The sequence below is a fragment of the Phalaenopsis equestris genome, unplaced genomic scaffold, assembly GCF_001263595.1.
Source record: "Phalaenopsis equestris unplaced genomic scaffold, ASM126359v1 Scaffold000002, whole genome shotgun sequence".
Taxonomy (NCBI): domain Eukaryota; kingdom Viridiplantae; phylum Streptophyta; class Magnoliopsida; order Asparagales; family Orchidaceae; genus Phalaenopsis; species Phalaenopsis equestris.
Genome location: NW_018164444.1, coordinates 65345589 through 65368969, shown reverse-complemented (window position 1 = coordinate 65368969; position 23381 = coordinate 65345589). Strand labels below are relative to the sequence as shown.

Genomic DNA, 23381 nt, shown 5'->3' with positions numbered 1-23381 from the left:
CGATGTGACCCATTTTAAAGTTGTTTCCTACCACCAAAAAGTTGCTCACCACATCAACTGGAGGGTCAAGCCTCGAATTATCTCCGTCGGTGACCTGGTCTTACGTAGCATTGAAGCCGTCGGTCATGATCCTAAACGCAATAAACTAACACCTCTCTTGGAAGACCCATATATCGTGGCTACCATTATCAAGTCCGGAACCTTAAAATTCAAGGATTCTCATGAAAAAATCTTGCCCCGAACTTGGAATGCAAAAAATATTCGCAAGTACTATCACTAACACCCTAATTATGTAGTTACATATGTTATTACATCGCAACTCATACATAATCAATTTATCTTAAATATTACTCAGTTATTTTACATAAAGAATATCTTTAGAAAGTGTAATGGCTCATTCACGAGTCACTTCATGCTCTTGACCCAAGAAATACACAACTCTAGTTGTATCTTAGTCAGAGCACGATCAATCCCAGAGGGATTTGATCTAACCTCTTCCATATGGTTTAATATCATCGAGTTTTTCTCCGATGAGCAACCCTGGATAGGTTAACAGTCCTTCGTGGACTACACCTGACCCCTTCCACACATGTTTGTAAGTGAGCAATGCTCCAACAAACAACCTCAAATGGGTTAATAAGTCATTGGTGGACTTCCGTTGGCTCACCTATACAGGTTAAAATCATCGAGTAAAATTCTGAAAGATAGTCTCAGCCAAGTCAAATGCTGTTGGCTATTAATCTGCACGCTTATCACCAAAAAGATACTCGGGGGGCAAACAGCTAACAAAATAAGATGATCAACATGCATCACTAATGCAACATCATTTTGACAAAGTTCAAAAAGAATAACAACATCTGCGTAGTTAGAACAACATGACAAAAGCAAACACACTACAAGTATCACTACAAGTATAAAAGAAAGAAGTATAACACTAATCAATGTCAACATTCTCCTCCGCCCGATCATCGTCGTTAAAGAGCACCTTCTTCAATTCACAGTCGATGTCATTACCGTCAGAATCTAAGTAAGAATCCTTGAAAACTTGGCTAAGAGATCCCCTTCACGACAATCCCGGTTAGACGTTGCACTGCTCAACTCTCGTTCAAAAAACCTTGGATGAATCTTTCCTCAGTGACCCACTTTTATTGCCCCTTTATCTCAACATCAAGCACCCGATCACGAGCCTCTTGAAAACGGTCTTGAATGAGTCTTAAACTCAAGTGAGTTCTTAAAGTCCTCGATCGCTTTACGCTTAACTTCTGAAACATCAATATCTTTTCCGGACCTCAAAAGTCGGATCTCTTCTTCTTGGACTAACACCATCGACTTAAGGGCTTTCACGGTCTTAATACTTTCACGAAGGCTGACTCATGCTTTCACCAACCCCTCCCAAGTTTTCTCGAGATCCTGAAAGCTTTCACGGTCTTAATACTTTCACGAAGGCTGACTTATGCTTTCACCAACCCCTCCCCAAGTTTTCTCGAGATCCTGAAGCTGCAACGAGAGGGAGGTTGTATTGTTGAAACTTCTATCCTGCACTCTGTCAACAATGATTCCAGAGATGTAATTTTTTCAACCACAGATTCATATCGACGTTTGTACTCGTCTTTAAAATATTTGATATTAACAAACTCGAAGTTCCAGTTTTTCAATGTCAGTCCTAGCCCCTGCTGGATTTCCACCATCTTATCCACCTAGAAGAAAAGAAATATGAGTTAGGGAGATGAAACAATTATATAGTAATAGAAAATAAAAGAAACTTATAAAAATTTTGGCTTCCAGGAGCCTAGTACGTTCATGAGATAAGATATTTTCAGAAACGTGAATAGTTGACGGGTTTGGCAAGACTCCCGTGATGTTTTAACTTTCTTTTGTTTCTGAGGCAATACTTCACATTCACTGCTCGTTGGGAGCCGTTTTGAGGATTCTGCGAGTGCTAGCTCGGAAGGTCTCTTATTAGATTTCTTTAACACTACAGCTGTTGAACGTTCGGGGTGGAAAGAAAGCTTGACCTTGAACAATGACTCCTCACTCACAAATTCGTAAATATATTGTCTCAAACAACAGATTTTTCAAGTCACGAAATCTCAGATTCTGCAATATTCTCCTTGGTAGTCTGAAGAGAGATAGACAATTGTTGAAACATTCATCGCCTCTCGCGGAGCCCTCAATCATTTTTTGCAAAGAAGAATGTTATGGATCATTGTCTTATCAGTTCTTTTAGGTGGAAATCCAACGCCTTATGCTTAAACAACACATGATCATGCGTATCAGTAAAAAACCCACACAGTCGTGCCAAAATTGTCGGTGTTAACTTCAATGCGCAACTCCTGAAGAAAATTGTCAACCCAATAAGGACTGTCACCACTCGACAAGATAACCGAGCAACGCAAACCACGAACACCTTCATAATTTCAATAAACTCAAGTGCCGACAGAAATCATAGGCCAACTCTCAAGGCAGCCTCATGAATAGTAATATACCCAGAAGTTGAGGATTATACTCGATCAGTTGAAGTCGGTAATTTCACCACAATAGTATTCGGGAAGAAATACTTCTTTAGAAAAAAAAAAATCAAGTCGCTCTCCTTCACAGTTGACACTGCAACCTCTGGGTTTTGACTTTTCCTCAGGTTTTCAGCAGAACGACGTTCTCAAGTTATCGCCATTTCAGTAACGTTTCGCAGCGGCGTTTCACCGCAACACTTCGCCGCGACGTTTCACAGCAACGGTTCACCGCAACTCTTCACTGCAACCATTGCTGTGAAACATCGCGGCGAAACGTCGCTGCAAAATGTTACTGAAATGACGATAACTAAATAACATTGTTCTGCTGAGAATCCGAGGAAAAGTCAAAACCCAGAGGATGCAGTGTCAACTGTGACGGAGAGCGACTTGATTTTTTTTCGAAAGAAGTATTTCTTCACGAATGATATTGTGGTGAAATTATCGACTTCAACTGATCGAGCATATTCACGAACTTCTGGGTATGTTACTATTTATAAAGTTGCCTTGAGAGTTGGCATACGAATTCCGCCGATACTTGAGTTTATTGAAATTATGAAGTTGTTCTTGTTGAGTGGTGACATTCATTATTAGGTTGACAATTTTCTTCAGGAGTCGCGGGTTGAAGTTAACACCGATAATTTTGGCACGACTGTGTGGGTTCTTTACTTATACACAAGATCGTGTGTTGTTTAAGCATAAGACGTTGGATTCTCACCTAAAGAAACCGATAAGATAATGATCCATAAGATTCTTTTTTGCAAAAAATGATTGGGGACTCCGCGAGAGGCGAGAAAGGTTTCAACAATTTTTTGTCTCTCTTCAGACTACCGAAGAGGAAATATTGCAGATGTTGATATTTCATGACTTGAAAAAATTATTGTTTGAGAGACAATATATTTACGAATTTGTGAGTGAGGAGTCATTGTTCAAGGTCAAGCTTTATTTCCAACTCGAACAATCAACAACTATAGTGTTAAAGAAATCTAAGAAGAGACCTTCCGAGCTAGCACTCGTAAAATCCTCAAAACGGCTCCCAACGAGCAGTGAATGTGAAGTACTGCCTCATAAACAAAAGAAAGTTGAAACATCACGAGAGCCCTTGCCAAGCCCTTCAACTATTCACATTCATGAAAATATCTTATCTCATGAACGTACTGGGCTCCTGAAAGCCGAGAGTTTTATAAGTTTCTTTCATTTTCTGCCACTATATAATAGTTTCATCTCTCTAACTCATATTTCTTTTCTTTTAGGTGGATAAGATGGTGGAAATCCAGCAGGAGCTAAGACTGACATTGAGAAACTGAAACTCCGAGTTTGTTAAGATAAAATATTTTCAAGGCGAGTACAAGCGTCAGTATGAATCTGTGGTTGAAAAAATTACATCTCCGAAATCACAGATGACAGAGTGCAGAACAGAACTTTCAACAATGGCAACCTCCCTCTCGTTGTAGCTTCAGAATCTCAAGAAAACTCGGAAGGGGTTGGCGGAAGCACGAGTCAGCCTTCGTGAAATTCGTGAAAGTAGAAAGTAGTAAGAGCGTGAAAGCCCTTAAGTCGACGGTGTTAGACCAAGAAGAAGAGATCCGACTTTTGAGGTCCGCAAAAGATATTGATATTTCGGAAATTAAGCGTAAAGCGATCAAGGACTTTAAGAACCCACTTGAGTTTAAGGCTATCATTCGAAACCGTGTTCAAGAGGCTCATGATCGGGTGCTTGATGTGGAGATAAATGAGCAACAAAAAGTGGTTCACCGATGCAAAATTCATCCGAGGTTTTCTGAATGGGAGTCGAGCAGTGCAACGTCGAACCGGGATTTTCGTGAAGGGGCTCACTCCTAGCCAAGCTTCGAAGGATTATTCCTCAGATTCTGACGGTGATGACATCGAGAGTGAATTGAAGGTGTTCTTTAACGACGACGAGGGGGCGGAGGAAAATGTTGACGTTGATTAGTGTTATATTCCTTTTATACTTGTAGTGTGTTTGTCTTTGTCATATTGTTCTAACTAAGCAGATGTTATTCTTTTCGAACTTTGTCAAAATGATGTTACATTAGTGTTGCATGTTGATCAACTTATTTTGTTATTTATTTGCCCCCCGAGTATCTTTCTGGTGATAAGCGTGAGGATGAATAGTCAACATCATTTGACTCAGCTGAAGCTATCTATCAGAGTTGTACTCGATGATGTTAACCCGTATAGGTCAGTCAACGGAAGTTTGTCAAAATGATGTTACATTATTGCTACATACTGATCATCTTATTTTATTATTTATTTGCCCCCCAAGTATCTTTCTGGTGATAAGCGTGAGGATAAATAGTCAACAACATTTGACTTGGCTGAAGCTATCTATCAGAGTTGCACTCGATGATGTTAACCTGTATAGGTGAGTCAACGGAAGTCCACCGAAAACTTATTAACTCATTTAAGGTTGTTTGTTAGAGTATTACTCACTTACAAACCTGTGTGCAAATGGGTCAACTGTTAACCTATCAAGGGTTGTTTATCGGAGAAAAACTCAATAATGTTAACCCATATGGAAGAGGTTGGATCAAATCTCCATGGGATTGATCATGCTCTGATTAAGATACAACCGTAGTTTTGTATTTCTCGGGTCGAGAGCATGAAGTGACTCGTGAATGAGTCATTACACTTTCTAAAAATATCCTTTATGTATAGGAAAGTGAGTAATATTTGAGATACATTGATTATGTATGAGTTACGATGTAATAACATATATGGACTACATGACTGTGGTGTTACTGATAGTACTTGCGAAGATTTTCTGCATTCCAAGTATGGGGCAAGATTTTTCATCTAAATCCTTGAGTTTGAAGGTTCCAGGCTTGATCATCGTAGCCACGATATAAAGGTTTTCCCATATAGGTGATAGTTTATTGCGTTGATCATCGTAGCCACGATATAAAGGTTTTCCCATATAGATGATAGTTTATTGCGTTGAGGACCATGACCGGCGGCTTCAATGCTACGCAAGACCAGGTCACCAACGGAGATAGGTCGATGCTTAAATCTCCGGTTGAAGTGGCGAGCAACACTTTGACGGTAGGAAGCAGCTCTAAAATAGGTTACATCGCGTGTTTCTGGGAGGAGATCCAAATGTTGCCGGAGTTTTTCCTCATTGTTATCTGCGTCGAAAGTCTTAACTCGTGGGTTTAGAACTCTGATATCAACTAGGATAACAGCCTCAGTGCCGAAACACAAGTTATATGGAGTTTCCCCGGTTCGAGTACGAGAGGTGGTGTGATAGGCTCAAAGGATGTTGTGGAACTCTTCTACCCCCCCCCCCCCCCCCCCCAGCCTTCTCAAGACGAGTCTTCAACCCCTTGAGCACCGTCTAATTTATCATCTTTGTCTGCCTATTTGTTTGAAAAAACATCACGGCTGTGTGCACCAACTGAATGTGAAGATCCTTGCAAAATGATGTGAAGATCCTTGCAGAATGATGTGAAGACCCTTCCAGTGAATCGAGTCTCATTATCAAAGATAATCTTCGCGGGAAGCCCAAATCGACAGATGTTTTTCCAGACAAATTGTTTGGCATTTGTTTCAGTGACCCTTCCATGTGTGATGAGAATTGATGTAGTAGCATCATCTGGCAGTGTTCCGTCTCGAGGGAAGGAGATGATGGGATCCATCCAAGATGACTCCCTTAGGTCATCTATAGACAGTATCACTCGTGGGTCATGAATGCTAAGAAAATGTATCTCCTCAATATACCTTTTATAGAGATCTTCAATTGTTGAAGTTGCAATTTTAGAGAGGGCATCAGCTCGAGTGTTATGCTCCCGAAGTATGTGAATGAATTGACATGTTTCAATTTGGGTGAGAAGTGTTCTTACTATGAGTGCTAGAAAATTCGCGGCGGTAAAGTAACGAATTATCGTTTTAGCGTTGTACGAGAATTCAGCACACACAGATGAAAAAGAAGCAAGCAGAGACAACTATAAAATTTTTTACGTGGAAAACCCGAAAAGGAAAAAATCACGGCGACTGACCCAGTTGTGCAAATCTACTATTGTTTGATGATTACAGAAACCCCCCGTCCAACAGACAGGAAACGGTAACTATATTTTTCAGATTACAACGTTGACTGACGACATCTGGTTGGTGGTGATTGATGATGGTTGGCGGTGGTCGACGACGATCGGCGGTGATCGACGGAAGTTGGCGTTGGTTGACGGAGCGTGGGAAAAGTTTCAATCTCAAAACTAAAGTACTTAAACGGTTTGCTACATGATCACCAGACACAATATTCGTGACAACGAAACATCCCGCTTCAACAGTCATCATTCCACAGAGCAGTCACGAAGCCAAGGGCGACATGCTTCTTCATCTTTCCGCCCTGGAAGACGTTATCCTGTCAACGAAGGCATTTCGGGTCCTTCTATAGAAGATCGAATGCGAAGAATGGAAGAGTCTCAACTAGATTCAACGATCAGATGTATGATGCTCCAACTTGAAGAGACCTTACTCGGTCATATGGCTAAGTTGCAGAAGGATTTGTTGGGAAAGCTCCAAGAGGTACGAAGAGCCCACGAGGACGAGATGAGCGATGTGCGTGCTAGCTTGGAGGAGATGCGTGGAGACATTTCGCTGTGCAAGAGGACACTAGCAGCATCCACAAGTCATCACACTGTCGAAGTCAAGAAGATTGAAGTTCCTAAACCTATGAGTTTTGGAGGGGTTCACAACGCGAAGGAAGTAGAAACCTATGAGTTTTGGAGGGGTTCACAACGCGAAGGAAGTAGACAACTTATTATGAGGACTAGAACAATACTTTGGAGCGATGGGAATTGTTGATGAAGATGCAAAAACAAAATTTGTCTCTCTTTATCTCTCAGACATCGCTATGCTTCGGTGGAGAAGAAGAAAAAAAGATGTAGAAAAAAGTTTGTGCTCCATTTCCACTTTCAATGACTTTAAGTTCCACTTTCAATGACTTGAAGAGAGAGCTAAAGAGACAGTTCTACCCAGAGAATGCTGAGGATGAGGCTAGAGCTCAATTGCGGAGGCTCAAGAAAGAGGGTCTGATTCGAGACTACATTAAGAAGTTTAGAAGCTTGGTTTCTGATCCGATATTTTAGATAAGAATGCTCTCTTCAACTTCATGGATAGGCTCCAATATTGGGCAAAGACCGAGCTTAGCACGCGAGGAGTGCAAGATCTTGCCACTGCCATCTCGGCAACTGAAAGCTAGACTGATTATTCAAAGGAGTCTAGAAAGTCTGAAGATGAGAAGAGTTGTGATGTCAAAGGTGAGGATGACAAGGGAAAACACAAGGAGAAAGAAACGTCGCGAATCAACCCCAACAAAGACAAAACAAAGAACAAGGGGAAGACTAACAACAAGCCATATTAAAACTGTTGTTTTCTTTGTAAAAGACCTCATTGGGCAAGGGATTGTCCTCAGAAGAAGTCCCTCAACTCTCTCATTGCAAACCATAAAGTGATATGGAAATGGGATGGAGGTACATGTGAGATCTCTTCAACTGCTAAAAGGGATGCAAGCTCCGACAAAACCACAAGAGAAGGGGTTACTCTTTGTGGAGATAGAAATAAGAGGGAAGACCACAAGGGCAATGGTGGATACGGGTGTTTCCGACAACTTCATCTGCAGCGAGGAAACAAAGAGGTTAGGGTTGCAAATGACTAAAGAAGGGGCTCTATTAAAGTCGTTAACTCAACAGAGATGTCAATCAATGAAATGGCTAAGGGAGTCAAGACCAACAATGGGGCATGGTCAGGTACTCTAGACTTCTCTATCATTCCTTTGGATGATTACAAAGTTGTTCGAGGAATGAACTTCTTGGACTAAGCAAGAGCATTCCCAATGTCATTCCCCAATAGTTTGTGCATCACGGAAGGGAGCCAAGCTTGCTCAGTACCGATAATAAGGTTAAACAAGCAAGGATCTAAAATGCTATCAGCAATCAAGCTCAAGGAGGGCATTGCACAGGACAAGGGGGACAGCTTGGTTATCCTTCATGATACCAATGAAGGAAAAAATACCGAAGGAATTGGGATGCCAAGGAAAGAGGTGGTGGTAAATACCGAAGGAATTGGGATGCCAAGGAAAGAGGTGAATGTTCCTAATAAACCACCACCAAGAAAAACGAAAGATGGTTCAACAAGGAGGCAAGGGATAAGCCGTCAGGCAGGAAGACTTGCTGCATGACACCCCTCTCCCATAACACCAAGGAGAAACTAAAGTTTGTCAAGTCTGGGGGCAAACTGAGGAGGCGGTTTCAAAGTTGCAGGGGAAGCCGCAATGAGAGCGTTGCAGGTTTAAGTGGGTGAGAATGACACGCCCCGCCATCTTCAAAGAAATAGCATGACAAGCATAAGAAGGAAATCTCTATAAGAGGCATGCATGGCAAAAACCTTCCAGAGCCAAGAAGGTGCATAAGAAAGTTCCACAACTCTAGAAACTTCTACACAATTCTAGATGTCAGAGAAAGGTAATACTCCATGAAGAACTCAATGATGGAGCATGGAGAGTTCAAGAAGAACCTAGAAGGATCTGGGATTATGTATTTATGTAAGAATTGTATGGAATACTCTAGAAAGTAGAGAATTGTAGAATATTCTCATGATTTCGAGGGGGACTATAAATAGAGGTTACTCCCCTCATTTGTAATCATCTAAATATTCAATAAAAACTTCCAAGTATTCAAGTGTGAAGTATTTTTTTCTCTCTACTCTTCTTCTTAAGAGTGTTTTGTGCTCATAAGTCCAAGTTTTGTGAGGATTAGGCTGATTTAGTGCTAAAAGAGAGCGCTAAAACCGCATGGGTGACTAGAGAAAAGTTAGTCCGTGACAACTTGCTCCCATATTTTTTAGAAGCATAGCCAAAGAAAATACATTTGATGGATTTTGAGTCGAGCTTTGTGTGGTTTGATTGGTGAATGTGAACAAAAGAGACACATCCAAATAATTTTAAGAGAAGAATGGATGAGAAAGCTCTGACATGAGGATATTTTCCCATCACAATATCGAGAATCCAAAGACTATACTTGGCATTCTATTAACGAGGTAAGCAGTTGTGGCACATCTCATCAGAAAACTTTCGAGACATTGTGAAAAAGCATTATAGATCGAGATACCTCAAGGAGGTGTCTATTCTTCTCCTCAACTATCACATTTTGTTGTGGAGTTTCAGCACAATAACTCACATGAATGATGTCGTTATAAGGTAGGGACTAAAGATAGAGTTGAAATATTCCTTTAAATTATCAGTTTTGAGAATTTAAATTTTGTATTGGAATTGAGTGGAAATCATTTTATGAAAGTATTGAAAAAATTTGTGTAGTTTCAAATTTTTCCTACATGAGAATATCCAACTAGTTCCAATATAGTCATCAATAAAGGAGACAAACCAACTAGCTTAATTAATGATTTTAATTTTGATGATCCTCAAATATCACTGTAGATGATAGAAAAAGGTTGTGAGAGTTTGTACTGAGACAAATGGTAGACATGTTGAGTATGTTTAACCGATTGACATATTTTACACTGATAAAACTATGGTTTTTTATTAATAAAAAGATGAGTATACAACTTTGCAATATAATGGAAATTGGGATACCTAGACTACGATGCCATAACAAAAATTGACTTTCAACTGACTCGTACACAACGGATTCAGAAACATGGGAAGATTATGTGAAAAAGACGCTTTTGCATTAAGAGAATAGCTTTTGTTGAACAGGTATAGGTCTTGCTGCAATTCAACACAATCAATCACCTTCCTCAAATCTACCACATGAAATTCATAAGAGTTAGAATGAAATTTAATAATATAGTTTGTCATGAGTAAACTTGTTAATTGAAAGCAAGTTACAATCTAACTGGAGAACATATAACACATAACAGAGTTGAATATTTTTGTAGACTTTCACTTCTTTCCTAACAATCCTAAAATCAGATCGATCAACAAGTCTAATAAATTGGGTATTGATGAACTCTTGATAATTAGCGACAGCATGAATATCTTCAGTTATGTGATCAAAAGCAACGAAATCTACTATCCAAGATTGAAATCTTCCATTGTTAGAGAGATATGGACATGATACTTTAGTGTATTGTCAAGCTAGCAGGTCACTTAGTTGTTATTGAAAGAAGTTTCTTCAATGCCTCCAGTTGTGCCTTGTGAAGGGATTAGGGTCAACCAACCCTTCAGAAGAGGTGGCAGCACGGGCCTTGCGGTTTGGGTCCTTCTTCCTTTGCCACGGATTCCAATCGGCAAGTTTTCTATATAGTTTCTTTGTGTGACAAGAGACCATTCTTCTTTGTCTTTGACTTATAAAAGGTGTCATGTGTGTGGCGAAGCTTTCAATGCTAGATGATTCCACACTTTCTCCCATCATGAGCTTCCTCCTACTTTCTTCTCTTCTGACTTAAACAAAGGCTTCTCTAGTGGTAAGGGAGGGGCTTCAGCCCAATAATTCTTCCTCTGACCTCATCTTAGCTCTTATTTAGGCCTAATGGAAACTCAATCATCCGTTTTTTCATTACTATTATTTTATACAACATAGCAAGTGTGGTTGACAAAGACTACATTGATTGAGAAAGAATCTATATGGTGCAGCTCAAGCAGAACATGCGAAAAACCTCTGTCTGTGTGGTATTTGGGCTAGAAAGAGAAAATCCACCTCTCAGAAGGTTGTGAAATCCTATGCGTATGTGATTTGCACTAGAAAAAGAAATTTCTTCAACACCTCTCGTTGTTCCTTGGTGAAGTGAATAGGGTCAACCAACCCTTCAGAAGAGGTAGCAACACAGTTCTTGCGGTCTTGGTCCTTCCTTCCTTGCCCCAGTTTCCAATATGCAAGTTTTCTATATAGTTTCTTTGTGTAAATAAGTTTCTTGGAATGTTCACATGAGATGATTCTTCTTTATCTTTGACTCATAAGAGGAGATTTGCGTACAGGGCGAAGCTTTCAATGCTAGATGATTCCACACTTTCTCCCGTCATGAGCTTCTTCCTACTTTCTTGTCTTCTGACTTCAGCAAAGGCTTCCATAGTGGTAGGGAGAGGCTTCATCCCAAAAATTATTCCTTTGACCTTGTCTAAGTTTTTATTTAGACCTAATAGAAACTTAATCATCCGCTTCTTCTTCACTATTATTTTATTCAAAATTGCAAGTGCGGTTGAGAAAGACGACAATGAATGAGAAAGAAGCTATATGGTGCGGCTCAAGCAGGTTGTGAAAGCCACCTCTCAGAAGGTTGTGAAAGCCTATGCATATGTGATTTGCACTAAAAAAAGAAATTCAATCTCACAGAAACTGCTGCACATGGGATTTGTACTAGAAAAGACGATTCAGCGGAGATCAGTTGTGTAGTGAAGGTAAGGCGTGGGGAGACAACCTAGTGGACGAAAAAAGTCTAGAGTTTCTAACCCGGTTCTAATACCATGAAGAAAGGTGGAGAAAATCATTTTTTCATATTTCCCAATAATCAAATTACCAACTTTTCTCATTATATAATAAGAAACGGCTAGGGAAAGCTTAATTAAGGGAAAGATTAATTACAATAATTACAACTTACTAAAGAAAACCTAGCCCAAGAAGGAAAAAACTATAACATAATAAAGAGAGAATAAAACTAAAATAAGAAACTCATAATTCCACTATAAATTGTGAACAAGCTTTAGTTTTGGACCCATTAACTCCATTTTTGGAGCTAGGAAACATACTACCCATCATAAATTCAAATTAAAAGAGCATATTGTCTAAAGCTAGAACTCCAACTCTGTGACATTTATCCTGGAATAGGGCACCACTGAAGCTTATTCAATAAGCTAAAGCAGCCCCAAACGGACCCTAAGCTCATTGATGCATTAAAAACGTTATTTTGTATATAACTGACCATGTCATGACGATTTTTATGACATTTACCTTAATGTAGCATTAAAAATATTTAAATATTAAAAATTAAAATATATCAGAATACTTTCCTTCAAATAAAACTAACAAAAATGATGAGTAAATGAAAAAAATATACATAAATTTGAAACTAATTGAAGATCTAGTAGCTTTTCTTATCGATAAAAACTTGTGTACTTCACAACAGAAATATATGTAATGATTAGAAGTACATAGAGTATAACGTAGCTAGCACAATTTTATAATGAACAAGTTAATATCAATTTCTTTAGTTTCCTCCACAAAATAGACGTATGGAATTAGCGACAAACAAATGCATAAATAGCAGAGAATCAAATACTAGCACAATTAAAGTGAAAAAATAGTAAAAAAATGAAATAATTGCAAATAATAATAAATAAAGAGAAATAGAAAGCATACATCTTCAACAATGTTCTGTGTCCGATCAAGCCATTGAAAATGGACTAATCCTTCTTCACCCTAGCAGAGAGATTAAGTTTTGCTTCAGAAGAAAAGAGATTCAAAAACAAAAGTAAATAGTTTATTTACTGCTGCACAAAGTTGGGTAGTGTCCTAAGTAGGCATACCCTTCCTATTCTTACAAGCCCTTTGCGGGTATCAGGAATGACATGCGTCCCATGGATAACCATCTTACCAGCACGAAATTCCAACATAATTTCCTGTAATATAAAATTAATTCCGATTAAAAATAGAACTTGTGGGCCTTCACAAAAAAAATTAAGAAAAAACTTCTTACTAAATTCAAGAGTAAAAAAGGTCTGGAATCCAAATATGTACTTGAGGGTATTTCTGCTGCAAGAAGAATTTAAAAAATCCTATAAATTCAAAATTAAATAAACCCTATCAATCTAATCCTTAAATCTATTTGGCATGATAGGAGTTAAATCCAGTCGAATCTTCACGAACTATTTGATAACTTATTTCATTATTTAAGTCGATCAATTCAAATAAGTTTTAACAATAATTATTAATGATGCAATTATTGAGGCTAATTAAATTTGATGGCTATCATGCTTATTTGAAGAGATCATTAATAATCATAAATCTAAAACTTCCTTCTTAGTATTGAAACGTTAATGGAAGATGGAGAAAGGGAAGATGGAGAACTACATTTCTTAAAATTTTGTCTATCCCCCAGTAAAATGATTAATAAATATCAATAATTACTTTTATTATGATCAATACTTAATTGCTCCTTAATTGAACATGTTGACGGCATAATTTTTTCAAAAAATAAATGATGGTTCTTTACATATTTGAAGGATAAAAAAAAGTTGAATTCATTCCAAGTTATGTAATATAATGATGGTAATCAATTTCTTCCATAATGATGATTAAAATGATGACAACAAAAGTAATTTGAAATAGAAATTTTTCAATCAAATGCTAATAATTGTTTTCTTTTCATACAGAATTATCATTATATATTTTCTATCTTTGCACATGGACGATCAACCTTTTGCTTGATGATGACTCCACTTATAGGTTCCTAAAAAATCTTGTCATACTAACAAATTAAGTTCCTACCACAAAAGATTAAATTTTATCATGAAACATCAATTTCTGACAGTAACATTATTGCTCTGCTTAATTTTTTTCTAGATGTTTTGTTAGGTGTTTAACCATTCTCTACTACATTTTTGTGTTCGAAATATAAACGAGTTGAACACGAAAAGTGGTATATTTTAACGAGCCGAACATGAACTGAGTCTGGGCTAGCTCGAGTTTGGCTCGTTTACAGGCCCGCATATGATATCTGATTTTATTAGGTGTTTTGTTAGGTGTTTAATCAATTTTCTACTACATTTTTTTTGTTCAAAATATAAACGAGTCGAACACGAAAAGTGGTATTTTTTAACGAGCTGAACATGAGCTTGCTCGTGTTCGACTCGTTTACATCCCTTACATATGATATCTGATTTTATTCACCATTCTTATTTTACAAAGCATTTCCTAAAATATGAAATCTGATTTTTATTCTCATTTCCTATATTAAAATGTTTTTCCTAAAATCTAAAATCAGATTTTTATTCTCCTTCTTATTTTAAATGTTTCCTAATATAGGTTATGTCTCTTTATAAATATTAGATGTTTTGCGTAGCGTTGGGGGGTGGTTTTTATGAAATCTGAATTCAGTTTTGTCTTTAGTGTTTTCCAATTTGAGAATGTATATGACGTCAAGGTAGTGCTCTGGATGTCCTTTGCCAGAGGTGGCGATCGTCTCCATGGGTCTGAGTGGTGCTCCGGCTGTTGCTCGATTACAACGAGATATTTATCTCTCTGTCCATCCTCCCGGCTGCTATAAACCGCTTCTCCAGCTACTACAACTTCTGCCGTCTCACCACAACTGCCACCAGCCTTCCAGCCTGCCACTGCTCACCGGACTTCCTACAGCTCCCTGCAGACTGCAACCAAGCTGCCCCCTCTCCCGCATCAACAGCAGCCTTCCGACCACCTCTACCAGCTGCTCATTTCCCTCTTCCAGCAGGCTGCACCTCCTTCCTGCAACTTCCTGCAGGCTGCAGCCCCCGCTGCCTTTTTCCTGCATCAACAGCAGCCTTCCGACCACCTCTACATGTTGCTCATCTCCCTCCTCCAGTAGGCCGTGCCTCCTTCCTGCAACTTCCCTATAGACCGCAGCCACCGTTGCTCTTCCAAGCTCCCTCCAGCTGCGGTCGATGCCCCTATCATCACTGATTTTCTGCCCTCCCTTCCACAACAGCAAGACACCTCTTCGGCCTTCACTGCAGCCAACTACCTTGCACCACCGCCCGAGCTCCCTCCTCGTCAAAGCTTATTGCATTTTCTTTTGTCGGGCCTTTATTTGTAATTCTTTGTTTTAAGTTATTGTTTTCTATGTTGTCATTCTTTCTTTGAGTCTTCAATGTACCATTTGTTCAAGTTATTAATAAAATTGTGTCTTGCGTCATGGTTTGGGTAAAAAAAGGCAACGGTAGAAATTGAAAAACAATTAAAGACTATGGGAAATTGAAATATTTTTTCTAACCAAATTAATTGCCCACAAAATAGATTCCTGAATCCCTATTCATTCAATTAAAGACTTTGGGAAATTGTAATATTTTCCAACCAAACTAATTCCCAAAAAATAGATTCCTTATTCCCTATTCATTGAATTAAGGACAGGTATGATTAGATTCATAACAAACCTTATTTAAATGAATAAGAATGCTAGTAAATAGCTCCACTCTCTAAAATAAAAATCTGGCCCTAAATTCTAGGCATGAATGGAGGAGCAAACTTGCACAAATTAAGGAAAACAAAATTTCATGAATAAGGACAACTAACTTTCCTAAATATTAAGAGCACTGAATATTTAGGAATTGCTAATTATCACTTAGATGTAGTCAAGGGATTAAAATAATACTATTGTTATATATTTGTTTTAATGGGGAGACAAACTTGGGGTTAATTTACCTAATTTCTTAAATCTAAAATTATTCATATCAACAAAGGATGCACCAAAATATAGAGTGTCGGTCGATCATAAATTTGTAAGCTAATTGGGTTCATCTTTACATAACAGAGGCTTTGGAAATCTTCTAAAATGTGTTGGAGATTCCTTCCAATATCAATAACTCTTCAAGATATTTTATTATTGCATGAGACTCCCTAGTTGTCCAATTAATCACTCCACTTTAACTCTAAAAGTTATTTCATCATCAATATAACAATTATTTATATAATAGATCCAACATACTCGGAACCTATTACACCAAGATAACCTTAATCTTCAAGTAAAATTAGATGAAAAGTAATAATATGGAATCTGTTCAAATTACATATCATATAGTCAGTCTTAATTCTATAAATCCTATGTCGTTAAACATCTTAAACTTTCTTTTTCTCCAACTTTTCATTTATTTCAAGAGAATCGTCAATTAGAACTATACCATTTGCAACAACATGCACTAATATAACTCGATTTAACCATACTTTATATGTATCTCATTGTGAATAAAAACATATACATACTTTATGTTTATCATTGATACAAGCATATTGTGATAGAAAACATAGCCATTCTACTACAACATCTAATGATAAATAATGCTCCATCAAATTGCCTATAAAAACAATCATAAGTCCAAAATATAATATATTCCAAAACACCAAAAAAGAGAATATCACCTATTTTTCTTCCTCAATATACATGGTTTTAATGCCTACAAATAGTTTTGTTTCTTGGGGTGTTTGTCTTTTTTTACTTTTGGTTGTTACTCCTAGCTCAATTAAAAGCTATTATCATACATCACGAAACAAAAGATGCTTAAGGGACAAGGTCCTAGCTCACAATTAAAGCTATCACCATACGTCACCAAGCAAAAGTTCTACTTCAACATACCGAGTGATTGGGATGGAAGAGATTCAAACAATAGTGATGGTTTATATTTCAAATTTGCTCGCAAACCTTTCAAGATATGTACAAAAGCAAAAGCACAAAACCAGCATAATGCAAAATAATAACCTCAACCTTTCAATTTCAAAAAGGTTGGTACTTGAATAGAATCATAGAATAAAAAGCAAAACAATCCCTCCCACTTCAAGCATATCAAACTCTCCCTTCGCCATGACTATAATTAGTTGAAACTTGGAGGGTTCTTTGAGTTAGATCAACCTAAAACAATCACACCATAATATTACTCATAACATCAATTAGATTGAAAAAAAGTTTTAGACAAAAATAGAAATATAAAGGGTAATCTTTAAATGCATAAATAGAAAAAAAAATTAGGTGGATCATATCTATTGGGTTGATTACATTGAATGCCTTTTTTTTTTTTTGGCTTTATTATGGGACTAATCTTCTATGGAAAGAACTAACTATTATACGTGCTAGAATTAAAATCGTCCAACAATGTTCATTCCAGAAATGACTCCTTTTGACAACAACTCAAATTAATTCGTGGAACCTGAAAACATTAACTAGTGAAATACATTATCTAAAGGTGCTTTATTTTCAATTATATGTTTCCCTTTTTGTAGATGTTTCCTTTTTTGTATATGCTTCCTTTCTTTTCAATGCACAATATATAAGACCACAAGTTGCTTGTAATTAGAATTAAATGAGATCAATTTTGAAGCAAGCACACCTGAGATTTGAAAATATCATGGCTACAGAATTCAATAACTTCAGAAATTAAAGACCAACTTTATTATTGAACATGGAGAGTGGACAAAAAGATTATTTAAAAGTCCATATTGTAGCTACTTCAAAAATTTAGGGCACAAGGAAAGATGTTGAAATTGAAAGGCAAACCCGAATAAGCAAGCAAGGAATAGGGATATTATGGTGGAAAATAATGAAATCAAAGTCAAACTCATGTAAGCACAGACCAAATAAATCAAAAAGCAAGCCCATAATAAGAATAATTAAATAAAAAGGAGATTGAAAGGCTCCCAAAATTAATAGAGATGTGAAAAAGAAAGCCTACGCAAAGTGGTGCATGCTTTTTGGCAGTCTCAAGTGTGTCCTTAACTATGGAGTAATATCATCATTAACACTTCATCAACAATTCAAAAACCACATCACAACATATTCCACATCAAAAACTAGCCCATACAGTTCTTGTCTAAGTAGTACAATAAAATTTTGTTGCTGATGGCACTCTTACCACATTAATAGGCACATGAAATTATAAATTAATCAACAATTTTGTTCTAAAGAAAATTCATATTCTTAAGATTTCTACAAAACTAATATCCATTCAAAAACTCAAGTATGATATAATTTGCAACGTAACATATTTCCCCACTTTGTATTTCAGGATGATCAGGAGATGAGAAAGAAGATGGAATTTTTTTAAAAAAATGATAAGCTCTGCTTTCTTAAAGAATAAAGTAATTCAAAAAGTGTCAAGAATGATCTGCCTTTTTCTTTTCATTCCTCCTAAAATAATACAATCAAACAGTATCATCATTGCATTGGCCATCCTTCATTTGCAATCTTAAAAATTATGGTGCCTTCCCTCTTTTAAATGAATTGACCATAAAATGTTCTATTGTGATGTTTGTGAATTTGCAAAACTTAAATCATCTTTTCAGCTAAAAATGAATAAGTTAAATTTCGTTTATATTTGATTCATAGTGACACATAGGGCCCCTCTACTATTCCTAATAAAACAAGCACCAGGAGGGTTGTTTCTTCCATAGATGATTGCACTAGAGTTTTTGGGATTTTTCTACTTAGATATAACTAAAAGGTGGGCCTCTTCCCTCTACTATTCCTACTTTTCATAATATGATCCAAAACTAATAAGAGTATATATCATAATACTTTTATTTCGTAATGCCAAAAGATTATTTCAGCCACGTTTATTCCTGTATTTTAAAATAGATATACAAATTCAAGAGTCGTAATGCATTAATATAGCTCAACAAAATAGGATTTTAAGAAGGTAAAATGACCACTTACTAGCAACATTTAGAGTCTAGTCATTCAACAAAATATTCTGAGATCATATTGGAGAGAAGCCATTCTTACAGATATGCATATCATAAATAGACTTACTCATGTAATTTTAGAGTTCAAATAACTAATGGAAGTGCTCTCTTAGTTTTATCTCAATCCAAGCATTACAGATAATTGTAAACCACAAATCATTAATTGTATAGTCCTAGTCTTTGTTCATAATAAAAATATAAGAAAATTAGATCAAAGATATGCATACCAAAAAGCGGTGCAAGCATGGGGGGATGGTGTACCATGGAAGACAATGATAGAAGTATTTTTAGTAGATATGTCTACCATACCTTCATTTTCATCTGCTCCAATTAAAATTATCCCCACACCTCCTCAAGAATATAGCCCATAAACTAAATTGAATCCTACCACTCAAGCTCAAAAAATTCAGAACATAACACTTGTAGATACAAAGTGGTGAATTCCATGTAATTGATTTCCAATTTTAGACCCTACGGAAACCTAAGACGCTTCCATAACCTACCTCCTAAAAGACATCTAAAGACGAACATAATGATACTAACTTACTAATTACCATTCGAAAGAGCACAAAGGAGCAGACCAAACACTCATTATATTCTACCTCACTATATGTCATTCGAGAAATTCTCATCACCAGACAAGCTTGCCTTGTAAGCCTAAAATTACTTAAAACATTGTTTCAAGCATTGTCTAGTGAGGAATGGAGGAAAGCTATGAGAGTAGAGAAAGGAAAAAAAATTGTTTTGTATTGAAAAAATATTTTAGGATAAATATTAGTTTTTATAGTAGCATATAAAGATGATGGAAATATAAAAATATATAAAATAAAATTAGTAGCAACATCCAAACCTATGAATCAGATTATTACATTTGCTCTAATCACAAAGATGAATACAATAGTAGTCTTATTGTTCTCAGTCACCAACTCCCACTAGAGATTGCTCCCCCAATTTTGGAGATCTTAAAAGCCTTATATAGTCTCAAATAAGCAATGACCTAGATCTTGGTTTAGAAGATTTGCAAATTAGACATAAGATACACGCAACGTTAGAGAGATGACACGTTCGACACTCCAAAGCAGGAATTAAAACTATATTGGTGTATATTGATGCTAAATAACAATGATGAACAAGCAAAAGACTTCAAAATAGTGTTTGATTAGAGAGTTCAAGACACAGCAGCTACTAAGTAATTCTAAAGAATTGGGATTGGTCACTCACATCAAGGAAACATCATTTCGTAATAAATGTGCATCATTGATCAAATAAAAAAAATTTGAAAGATCGGAGAAACAAAAAAAGACTTCTGTGGACAAAGAAATGTACTAGAGATTATTGAATTTTTTATTTATCTTGCCCCTACACAATCATATATAGTTTCTATTATAAGTGTGGTAGGCTAATTCACGCATGTCTAATAAAAGCTCATCAACGAGCTATCTAACAAATTCTTCATTACTCAAGGTAATTTAATTTAGAAAAAACAAGAAGTTGAAACTAGAAACTTACAGCAATAAAGACGGGTAAGTTAACTCATTGACAAAAGATCCATAACAACAACAACAATAAAGCCTTAATCCACTACGTGGGGTCCGCTACATAAATCATTTTTCTTCATTGTGTCCTATTTAGTGTCATATTTTCATTTAGTTCTAATAAATTAAGATCATTTTTTATACAATAAGCCCCAGTCTTCCTAGATCTACCTCTGCCTTTCTTAACATAAGTCGAATCTAAAACATCTACTCTCCTAATCGGATCATCAGATGGTCGACGTTTAATGTGACCAAACCATCTAAAACGACTCTCTCTAATTTTGTCCGTCACAGGAGCACCAACCCTATCACGGATATATTCATTTCGCATTTTGTCTCTAAGCGTAAAGCCACTCATCCACCTAATCATTCTCATCTCGGCAACACTTAACTTAGTATTATGCTTCTCTTTTAAAGGCCAACATTTAGCGCCATAAAGCATTGCAGGTCTCGCCACCATCTTCTAAAATTTTCCTTTCAATCTAAGCAGTAATTTTCTATCACACAATAAACCCAAAGCATTCCTCCACTTCAGCCAACCAACTTGAATTCTACTATTAACATCTCCATCTATATCACCATTGCTTTGAACAATAGACCCGAGATATCTAAATCGTTCACACCTTTTAATAATTTGATCACCCAAAGTTACACTTCTGTCATTACAGCTACTACTAAAATTACATTCCATGTATTCAGTTTTAGTTCTACTCAAATGAAGGCCTTTAGACTCCAATGTAGACCTCCATAATTCAAGTTTTTCCTATGCATTTTCTCTCGTCTTATGCACGAGAAGGATATCATCGGCAAAAAGCATACAACAAAGGTACATCCTCTTGTAAGACAATCCATAATTAAAGCAAAAAGATATGGGCTTACAGCCAATTCCTGATGTAATCCAACAAAAATAAAAAAAATATTTGGTCAATCCTCCTCCAGTTCGAAGACACGTAACTGCTCTAGTATGCATATATTAAATGACTTGAATATTCACAAAAGATCCATCTTAGATCAAAAACAATTTTTGTAGGTTCTAGAATTAAAATTGCTCAACAATCTTCATTCGAAAAATGGCTCTTTATGACAACAAATCAAATTAATTCCTAAAAACCTAAAAATTATTTATTAAATAATGGATTTTACTTTTCAACTATGTTTCCTTACTTTTTTTATAAACAACTCATATATAGACATGCCTCTGGGTGTGTGTGTTTTGCGCCCCTTGCCATTGAATACACTTCTAACTCAATCTGTATAATCCATTTACTTGACAATTATCAAAGCATGCTAGGAAGATGTCGCATCAACTTATTGGAATGTACGATTACATTAATCAAAAGAATAATCAATGCCAACAATATCAACTGCCAAAAGGAAGTTATCATTGATGATGATGTATTGATCATATTCTTCTAATGAAATTCGCCATGAATTAGTCCTCTTTTAGAATGTACTTCTAAGTAACAGTGCTTGGTGATGAATATAATGATTTTTTTAACCTTGTTGCATGAAATATTAATTATCTTTGAAGTGATTCAACAAATGTAAATTTGAAACAAAGGCAAGAAGTGGGGTGACTATGGGACTTCAAATAGCATGATTTTAAGAAATATAGCCCTCCAACACAAAATCCTATTCATATCCTTCTTATTCTACATTAAACTGACATCAAAGAAAAATATTGAAGTTCTAATGTTGATGAAACATATCTAAAGCAAAAAAAAACATTGACCTTCTCCACCACACTATCACATTTTCCGATGACTATGTCCTCATAACTACTGAAAAATATAACAATTTATCATCTTTAACAACCACTCCTCACTATAACTCCACTACATTGTGCCAATTGAAATATTTCAAATGTTCATGAGCCCTTTCATGCCATTTTACATCCACATCATTGTCGATGCACCAAACTCCGCACATGCACAAACTCCTACATGTCGATAATTATCTCCAATAAACCTCATTCTACGATAGTCTCAATCTGATGCAATGACAATGTTATGATTGCTATTCGTGCAATGAAAACCCAAAGCCAGCAATCTCTTCAAAAAAAATAAAGATGGATAAAGCACTAATCTGCCTCGCTACGACCATATTGACAATATGATCTATCACCAAGTTGTTAAATTCCATTGCATGTACGCCATCAATGAAGTTATTCGCAATTCTAAATCAGGAATAAATCGATATCGTCATGCCGTTTGATGTGATGTCATGCCCAAACATTAAAAGATGGGTTCTCCTTCAACAAACTTGATTCTATGATATTTATGCCACAAGGCTGACTAAAAAAAATTTAAATTATGTGTCACTACATGCCAAAACATATTTTTGTCTCAAACAAGAAATAAAAATAATAACTTTAGGTTGCTCACATAAAAATTTCATACTAAAGAATCTGATGAGCATGAAATTAAATTCTACCAAATAAGATCAAATCAATGCAAAAATTGGTCATGTTTGTTGTCTGCAATAATCTATCGCTCTTGTCAAAATGTACCATTTATCAAATTCCAAATAACACCTGCAAATCATGAATATCATTACCAAGCCAGCAAAGCATGAATATCATTACCAATCACATGGAAAACCCAACTTCACCATGGATTTGGATGTTATATAAGCATTCTTTGTCTGTTACTAGAAAATGGGATCTAATCTTATTATTAATGTAACGAGGGAAAGAAAAAGGTGCACAAGATGAATGTAAACATTTTCTTCATCATGAAATTTTCGCAAGACAGCAATTTGCGGTTGAGTTCTTACCAAGACCAAAAAAAAAAGATGAAATACTAAACCAACTAGACTGCACAAACCCAATCTTATATTGGTAAGCTGCATCAATAATCAATGCAAATCAGCATCAATTAATATGTCAAGAAATTCAGCAATAACAAAAACCTAATTCTATTTTTATTCTTCATAGTTTTTTTTTTTTT

The 23381-nt window shown here is 36.3% G+C and overlaps 1 protein-coding gene across 1 annotated transcript in view; it reads right to left on the bottom strand.

The window, feature by feature from the left end:
• Positions 1–23381, bottom strand: part of LOC110027211 (26S proteasome regulatory subunit RPN13) — a 44254-nt gene that overhangs the window by 13028 nt on the left and 7845 nt on the right. Inside the window, exons 3-4 of the mRNA XM_020728545.1 lie at positions 13003–13095; positions 12836–12895 (exon numbers count right to left, since the gene is read on the bottom strand). Of these exons, the coding sequence (XP_020584204.1) occupies positions 12836–12895; positions 13003–13095 (153 nt within the window). The remainder of the gene's footprint in view (positions 1–12835; positions 12896–13002; positions 13096–23381) is intronic.